The following is a 9,507-nucleotide window of genomic DNA, read 5'->3' on the forward strand; positions in this document are numbered from 1 at the left end:
TTTAAGAAAGAACTAACCTTTGAGGTATTTGGTTTCTTTTTAATTAAAATGTTAACATTTTGTGTTTGTATCAAGGACTCTTGTTGGAGGTTCAAAATACCTCATTATTTATTCAAATTAAGTCTAGTAAATATCCACCTTTGATTTATTCCAATGGAGATTATAACTATGTTGTATTAAGGGCTAGGAATTAAATGTATTTTGTCTTTACTCTTCATAGTTATTTTGTTAATTAATGAATCTCTAGTGTCTAGAATACTGTCTGCTTTACAGTAGCTATCCAATATTTATGTTTTGGGTGATAAATGTATAGGTATAATTGTATTGTGTCAAAATATTTAAAATGAATTAAATGATAATGAAAAGACCTAATATACATTACCAATAGAATTTTAAAATGCACACATAAAAATATATATTGTATACAAATAATTTACATAAAGTTTTATAGTGTAATATTTTTTAATTTTCTATCTGCTGTTGAGTTGGTTGCTTTCTTGGGAGTCTCAGAGATACTTCTTTAAAAAATAGCTTAATTTCAACATTACTATATTTGTTATTTTAAATTCATTTGCTAAACCTCTGTATAGAATTTGATTTTGTCTCTTCTCAACCAAACAGTTATATTTATATACGTTTGTTAAATAGACAAGGGTATCTGACAACTCTTCAAAATGCTGTTGCTATAGAAATTTAGCCAAATATGTTAAGTATGAGTCCATAAAAATGGGTTTTAAAATACAGCCTTGACAAAAATATGATCCATTTTACAATATTATGACAGATGAAACAAATTAAAACAAACCGCCAACAACAAAAATACGTTTTTAACATACATTGAAAAATAATAGTCAATATTCCAAGAACCGTAATTTTGAAATTCTAAAATTCAGGAAGTTCCCCTAGCTAGTTAGCAATGCATTTATTTTAAAAATCAAGGAATAGCTTAAGAAGCCTTCATGCTACCACGCGTACTCTGGAAAAACCATTGAGAAACAGTTTAATTTGGTTACAAGATTCTTTATTTTGTAAACTGTACATAAACAGTAAAAAAAAGAAAATGCATTATACTTTAAATATTACATAAAGTCAACATTAAATTTTGTATTGGGTGTGCATAAATTAAATGGAGATAATTCATCAATTTTGCTTTCAATGAATTGTATACTGGGAAACCAGTTTATCCACTTTTGAAATTAAAGATACCAATATGTAACATTCAACAGGTTTTTCCATTTTTATTATTGGCACAAAACCATTGGTCTGATATACTTAAGAGTGATTGTGTGCCAAATGTCTACAGAATTAATTAACATGCTAACTTAAATACAGTGGTTAAAGTAATTTTTGCTACAGTTAAATGTTAAATGCTACTTTACACAATAATCATAAACAAGTCCACATGGCAATTATGTAACAATAGAAAAAAAGAAAGAAACATATCCCATTTTTCTTCATTCCAGCAGCAGTACCTTTACTGATATTAATCTGTTAATTAGGTGTGCTTATATATTGCCTAATATACTATATTGGTATGCATGCTAAAATCTTTCTATTTTTGCAAGGCACCATACAATACGTTCTCTAAGTTTCGGCACTACTAACAAAAAATATATAATTCTAAGATTAAATGCAAATTTTTTATCTAAAATGGGAAATAAAATGAAAATTAAAAATTTAAAAGTTGACCTTGGGCAAATAACAAACTTTGTAAAAATATGGTTTAAATGAATCTTTTCCCTTTGTCTTCCTAATTTAAATTCTCCACCCTAAGTTGCTGGCCAGAAAGATAAAGAAATCTAGAAAGGCAAACAAATCATGTTATTAAAGAATATTTTTAAAAATCTGCATGAGACTGCCATCCAAATTAAAATACACATTGGAAAGAACAACTAAATTTTTAACTTTCAGAATCCATGGTTTTTCCATGCTTGTCATTTTGTAAAATGTCCTGTTAGATCCAGAACAATATCAGAGTTAAAATCACCACTATTAATTTAAACACAAAGGAGAACTCTATAATTGTCACTTTGTTTTTCTTGCCATGTGATATCTCTCTGTTATCTTGACTCAACTAGGTCTAGCAAGATGCTACTTTGGAATTGCAATTTAAGTCATGCATATTTTTCTTAAATCCTCAGGACCCAGGTTGTTAATAAGTTATTTGTTTTAAATTTCTCTTAGAATTATCTTTCAAAAAATGAACACTATGATCCCAAGCACTGGTTGTCATTTTGCTTATGGAAGATTTACAAAGTTTGGTCTCACGAAAAATTTATGATAATAACTTCAAAACTTTATTTTGTCTGGCTAGACAGCATACGTATTTTCTTTTTATATAAGGAATATGAAAACTCAAAGCAAATGATTATTATTTAAACATAAAGTTCTACAACTTTAGCTGTAATTTTTCAAATAATTATACAAAATATATGTGAGGTTTAGAATCATTTTGTTATGGGGCAAGAAGATAATTTTAAATAGGCTATCACTTTTGTAAATATTAGAAATGTAGAATTTATATATTTCAGCTGTCATCAATCAAATGTATCCATCATGGTCATCACCACCATCATCATCATCCCCTTCATCTTCATCATCATCTTCAATTTCATCTTCATCATTCATAATATTGTCTTCATCATCCTCATCATCAGTCCATTCACGAAAATCTCCACTAGCAAAATCTCCAGAGATCTCGAAATCTATCGCTTAAAAAAAGTGAAAGTAAACATAACCCTTATTTGACTGATTAGTGAGATAATTTCTGAGAGATGAAATCCTTAAGAAAATTAAGAATATTTTGTAAAACGTAATTTGTTTTCTAACATATTTATAAAGACAAGTAAAGATCCATTATCTGGAAAATTATCACATGTTAAAACCTATCATTTCTTAAAATGTATTTGCTAAAAGCAGAATCATTATTGAGGTGTGTTATGCAAGATTTCCAGACCAGTAATATTGATCTCAGCCCAGTTTTTACAGAAATTTATGTCAGACTGTCCATTTTACAAAGAATTTAAAATTTCTTCTGCAAGTGTGGCAGAATAATTGCCCCACCAAAGATGTCCACTTCCTAATCTCCAGAACCTATACATACGTTACCTTACATGAAAGAGGGGCTTTGCAAATGTGGGTGAGTAAAGGAACTTGAATTGGAGAGATTATCCTGAAATACCCAGGTGGGTCCAAATAGTCACTTAGGTTCTTAAAAACAAAGAATGTTTTCCAGATATTTTGGGAAGGAGCTATGACTGCAGAAGAATGATCAGAGATGCAATGTTGTCAGCTTAAGGTTAGAGGAAAGGGTCCATAAGCCCAGGGATGCGAGCCCCCTATAAGTGGAAAGGGCAAAGAAACAGTGTTTCCTCTAAAACCTCGACAGGAGCACCACCATGCTGACATCTTCATGTTGAGCTTAGTGAGACCTGGTTGAACTTCTGATGTACAAAACTGTAGGATAATAAATTTGTGTTGTTTAAGCCACTAAGTGGGAATTAATTACTACAGCAACAGAAAACTACTATTTTACAAAATATTTTTAAAATAACTATTAATATTTGTGGGGGGAATAATGCACATACATCTTAGCACTCACTGTGTATTGACTTTTCAACTCCTCAAATGCTAGAATGCGTTTATTTTCTACTCTTGCTAATATTTTATTTTTATAATTCTTTGGTAGCTAATTACAACAAATCCTATTTGATGTAATTCAAGGTTTATAAATTGGTGGATCTCTCAAGACAACACACTAAAATCTTCATCTTAACTGAAGAAAATATTGTTTATATTCTCCAACTTCGTCTACTGTATTAGTTACAAAATGTTAAGAAAACTTAGATGTCCATGTTTCAAAGACAACATTCTTGTTCACTTAAGGAACTCATCTCTGTATAATTTTTTTTATAATATAAAAAAGTTATTTATCCATCATTGTCATCAAACAACTGAAGTAATTAATAATGCAACTACTTTACAGTATATGTTACAAAGACATGTTCCCTGCATGTAAAATTTATGTAAGACAGCTATTGAAAATACTCCTTCTTCCTACTTAAATCTTATCACATTGGCCAGGTCAGCAAACCAAAGCTAAGCTATTAAAAGTGTTATGAACAAACAAATTCAGAGTAGGGATTTAAAGATTAAATGAGTTACTTTTATTGTTCATCATCTTTTCCTTAATAGGGTTGGTTTATTAGACTAAAAATTGCTTGAAGAATATATCTAAATATTTCTAAAATGCAAGACTGAAGTCTTGGTTTATTAGTCTAAAAATTGCTTGAAAAATACATCTAAATATTTCTAAAATGCAAGACTTTATTCTCATTTTAGCTCATCTATATTAATTGAAACACAATAAATTAATTCCTGATGTATGTGTGTGTGTGTGTGTGTGTGTGTGTGTGTGTATGTGTATAACAAAGTGGCTTTTGTCATAAAAACTGTCTATAATACAAACATAATTGGCACTTGCCTTCTAGGAAAATGTTTTATGAAGTACAAATGGTACCAAAATGGAAACTTTTAAATGCATGCATATGATGTTCAACTAATTGTTACATTTTATTTTAAATACATACATAAATGCATGTTCCTAAAAAAGAATTAGACTGTTAACTATAATTCCCTTTAAACAAACTACATTTTCCTTACTCAAGCACAGGGAAACATGCTCATATAGCTGTAATTTATGGATATTTACTTTAAAAAGTTTTGTTTTTCTTTGGCTAGTGAACCCACATATTCCCTAAGTCACCATCTCCAGAGGTATACAGACAAAAGGGAGTCATCTGAATATGATAAATAGGGTTTTTTGACATACAGTAGGAAGAATGAAAAAGGACTGCTTTACCTGAGAGGAAAAGAAGTATGGAAACAGCTTTCTGAATCTGAAGCAGGAAAGCAACCCAGCTTTTAATTAATCTCTCTAGAAAATCTAAATTATGCAATGGCTACTAATTATCTATCCAAGTTTTTAACATACTGGAGACAAGTCTTTTTGTCACTCCCTCCACCCTATATATATTCTATAGTCTTTGCATAGAGTAAGTCCGCATTAAATTCTTGAACAAATGAATGAGGGTCTAAAGCAATTCTGTGCTTGGAAAATTATGAAATAAGTAACCCTCTCCTTACCACAATCTGCAACACCATTTATTCTGGATCCCATGACTTCATTTCCATATCTGTCAACACACCAGCACTGCCCAACACTGCCATGGCATTGTGTTGGCTTGTAATAACCGTCTTCATCACACAGGGGGATATACTGTCCTGTGGAAACAACACATAGACATGCAAACACACACATACAGTTTATGCATAAGCTGTGCTCCTTTTGACAGGCACCCCATATGCATTAATGCGTCAATGACATACACATATGGAGTGTTCACTATATTCTAGGATAGATACCAGTGATGCCTTAGAAGAAATCAGGGAAGTCTTTTCTGTCATTGTTGCCATAATAAGCTGCTTATGGTTCATGGATTCATCTCCTTTGTTAAGCAAATTACTATCTCACTAGTTCCCACACTATGTGTTGTGTTTCACAGGCACAATACAGAATTAAAATCTGCTTATATTAAATCACCCAGACCACTTAGCATGGCAGACCTCTCACCATCTGCCTTCATCTCTGCCAACTTTCTACTTTCATTTCCCCAAAGGTTCATTCCTATATGCCAAGCTCTTTCCAAATCAAGCTATCTGTTTTTCCAAATTCAATGTTGTTTATCTCTTTACACATCAACTCAACTAGAATCTGTCTCTTCTCTCTTCCATTTTAGGACTTGACTTAAATGTGGCCCACAATTTAAAGAGTTTTTTCAAGTGAAAGATTTCTGATTACTTCTTGCATTGTATGTGAGTGTTTTTGTGTGTGTGTTGACTGTCACTGAATATGTTCAACACTACATTGTGATATCATCTATGGTTAGAAATATTTAGGTTCTCTTCATTTTCATTGTTGTGTAAACAACATCTCAAACCCACAGTCTAGTGGGAACACAGTCTATTGGGAATGGTAGAATAGATAGACACTTATTTTTATTTATTTATTATTTATTGAGACTGATCCTTGCTCTATCACCCAGGCTGGAGTGCAGTGGTGCTATCTCAGCTCACTGCAACCTCCACCTCCCAGGTTCAAGCGATTCTCCTACCTCAGCATCCTGAGTGGCTGAGATTGTAGGTGTGCACCACGACACCTGACTAATTTTTGTGTTTTTAGTAGAGACGGGGTTTCACCATGTTTTCAGGACTGATCTTGAACTCCTGACTTCAGGTGATCTGTCTACCTTGGCCTCCAAAAATGCTGGGATTATAGGCATGAGCCATTACCCCTAGCCAGACACTATTTTTATATGTATAAAATATAATATACTCTATGGCACAATGCTCATGATAAATGCTTAATTAGTAATTTAAAAGTGATGTCATGTTCTTTAGTAAGTACTCCAACAAAAGAATTTAAGTTCTAGCAGATAAGAATATTTTCTTTTATTTTTTGACTATTTTTTTTTCTGTGACCAGAAGCAAAATAGTTCTTTGGTGAAATTAAAAAAAAAAATTAAGTAAACGTATAAAAGACAAAATTATTTAGTGTTGTAACCATATGGGATAATAATTTCACTATCTCAAAAACTTTGCAAATGGTTATACATAGATTATTAACTTACTTTAAAAACTATAATTTATTCAAAATATCTGAACTGCTAATCTTTCAATGAGATATACAGAATATCACTAACTTCAGAACACTTTCTCTGGATTGAAGGCCAGAAAAAAATAAGGAAAATATTCAACGTTGTTACATCTACATCTTTTACAACTACTGTGATTTGACACATTTGACATACAAATGTTAGGATGTATAATTAGTATGACCATAATTGATAATTTATGCCAGCAAAGTTGGTTGATGTCTACAGTTTCAGCATAATTCTTCAGAGTATTCTCTTTTACATACAAAGACTGCAACTACAAATCAGGACATGTGGCACCAAAATCCTCTGTAACAAGTGATCAATTTCAGATGCATACTCATATCCCGCCCAAATTAGAAGAGATGCTTAAAGCCTTTCCTGTTCTCTGTAATAATTTTCATTTATATTATGAAAGAAGGATGAAGATAACTATTCCCAAATGGGCACAATTTTTTTTTATAGCTTCAAATAATCAAAACCTGGATTTTAATAAATTTTTGTTACTAATAGACCTTAAGTAGAAAATATTTTTAAGTTTAATTTCAATGGCTTTCTCCATGGTACATGGCTAAAATCTTTGTTTTTTATTTTTTTATTTTTTTGAGACAGAGTCTTGCTTGTCACCCACGCTGGAGTGCAGTGGTGCCAACTCGACTCACTGCAACCTCCATCTCCTGGGTTCAAGCAATTCTCCTGCCTCAGGCTCCTTAGCAGCTGGGATTATAGGCATATGCCACCATGCCAGGATGAATTTTGTATTTTTAATAGAGTTGGGGTTTTGTCATGTTGGCTAGGCTGGTCTTGAACTCCTGACTTCAGGTGATCTGCCCACCTTGGCCTCCTAAAGTGTTGGGATTACAGTGAGCCACTGTGACCAGTCAGAATGTATTATTTTCATCTGTGAGCTGTGATATCTCATGCATCCTGTAACAGAGTTAAAAGGAATATGACATATTGTAGCATTTATCCTGGGTAATTTTCACACTTAAAAATGTTTTATTACAAAACATTAAACTTTTAATTTTGTATAATGGGCACTGAACCAAGGATTTGCAAGTAATATAAAAAATCCTCTTGGAGAGATTGATCCAAGATGACCATTTAGGTACAGCTCAGGATTGCAGCTCCCAGTGAAAGCACAGAGGGTGAGTGGATGCCGCATTTTTATTGCCCACAAACTAGGAAATTGCCAGGCAGGGGAGCTCTATGGGTCGCCAGCACGGCTGTTTCGGCCAACACGGCTGTGCCGGACGGCGCCGCTGCTTTGCCCTGTGCGGCTGCTTTGTTGGCGCCCAGGAGCAGTGGTTCACCGTACAAAATACACTGGTCCGGGTGCCCTTTTGGCTGGCGATTGGAGCCATGGGAAGTCGCCCCTTTGTCTGTTTAAAAAGGGGATGGAGCAAGGAACCAGGACAGTAGATTCCAGGGCAAAAAAAGCGCCATGAATCTCAGTGCCACTGTTTAAGCCAGCACAGTGAGTTGTCACACAGGAAAAAACACACACCGGGGCACCTCTTCAACAGGGGACTGGAACACCAACTTAAAAAAAAAAAAAAAAAAAAGGAGGCTCTGAGGCAGGGAGTCAGGCGATCAGGCTCAGCTGGTCACACTCCCGCAAAAGAACAGCAATCAGAAACTCTCTGGATTGAGAGAAACTCTCAATGGCTCACAGCAAGCGCAGCTGAACCCGGGACAGTCCAGCTCTGTGGGGGAGGGGCGTCTGCCATTACCGAGGCAGCCTGCCACGACAGAGGTAGTTGGCCAATGCTGAGACAGCCCACCGTTGCCAAGGCAACCCACCACTACAGAGAGACTCTGCCTTAACAGAGGCGAGCCACCCTTGCCAAGGCAGCTCTAACTACACCCATATAAACAGGACTGCAGGGAAGTTCACTCAGCAGCTGGGCGGAGCCCATAACAGCTCAGCAAAGCCTCTACAGGCAGACAGTGACTAGGCTGCCTCCTTGCTGGGCAGGGCAGCTCTGAAGGAAAAAAAAAGAAGGCAGCAGCATAACGGAAACCCATAAAGCCCTAAATCCCTGGGACATAGCACCTGTGAACAAAAAGCAGTTTATAAGTTCTGCTGCAGCAGACCTAAACGTACCTGCCCAGCAGCTCTGAATGAACAATGGAGCTCACAGCTCAGCATTTGAGCTTCTATAAAGAGACCGTCTCCTGAAGCAGCTCCCTGACACCTATATATCCAAAGAGCCACCTCATAGAGGAGAGATCAGATTGACACTTGGCAGGTATCCTTCTGGGACAAAGATAGCAGAAGAAGAAAACTGGTAACAACCCTTACTGTTCAGCAGCTGCTGCAGGTGAACCCCAGGCAAGCAGGGCCTGGAGTGGACCTCAGCAGACCTACAGACCCTCTGACAGCAGAGGGGCCAGGCTGTCAGAAGGAAAACCAAAAAACAGAAATAACCTCATCATCAACAAACAGAACGTACACTCAGAGACCCAATATGAAAGCCAGCAACTACAAAGACAAAAGGTGGAGAAATCCATAAAGATGGGAAGAAACCAGCGCAAAAAGGATGAAAACACCTGAAACCAGAACACATGTCCTCCTACAAGGGATCACAACTCCTCACCAGCAAGGGAACAAGGTTGGATGGAGAACGAGTGTGATGAAATGACAGAATCAGACTTCAGAAGGTGGGTAGTAAGAAACTTCTGTGAACTAAAAGAACATGTTCTAACCAAATGCAAAGAAACTAAGAGTCTTGAAAAAAGATTTGACAAAATGCTAACGAGAATGGACAAAATAGAAAGGAATATAAGTGAA

General features: G+C 35.1%; 1 protein-coding gene across 7 annotated transcripts in view; it reads right to left on the reverse strand.

Annotated features, from left to right (window-relative positions):
- Positions 1-1,004: 1,004 nt before the first annotated feature.
- Positions 1,005-9,507, reverse strand: part of SPOCK3 (SPARC (osteonectin), cwcv and kazal like domains proteoglycan 3) — a 547,888-nt gene continuing 539,385 nt past the window's right edge. For 6 of the 7 annotated variants that reach the window (XM_037732657.1, XM_017512130.2, XM_017512129.2 and 3 more), the window contains 2 exons: positions 5,146-5,283; positions 1,005-2,711 (listed from right to left, as the gene is read on the reverse strand). In XM_037732657.1, coding sequence (XP_037588585.1) covers positions 2,542-2,711; positions 5,146-5,283 — 308 coding nt within the window. In that variant the 3' untranslated portion in view covers positions 1,005-2,541. The remainder of the gene's footprint in view (positions 2,712-5,145; positions 5,284-9,507) is intronic. The other variant, XM_017512127.2, reaches the window with a different exon arrangement.

This window comes from Cebus imitator, unplaced genomic scaffold (assembly GCF_001604975.1).
Source record: "Cebus imitator isolate Cc_AM_T3 unplaced genomic scaffold, Cebus_imitator-1.0 Scaffold462, whole genome shotgun sequence".
Classification (NCBI taxonomy): domain Eukaryota; kingdom Metazoa; phylum Chordata; class Mammalia; order Primates; family Cebidae; genus Cebus; species Cebus imitator.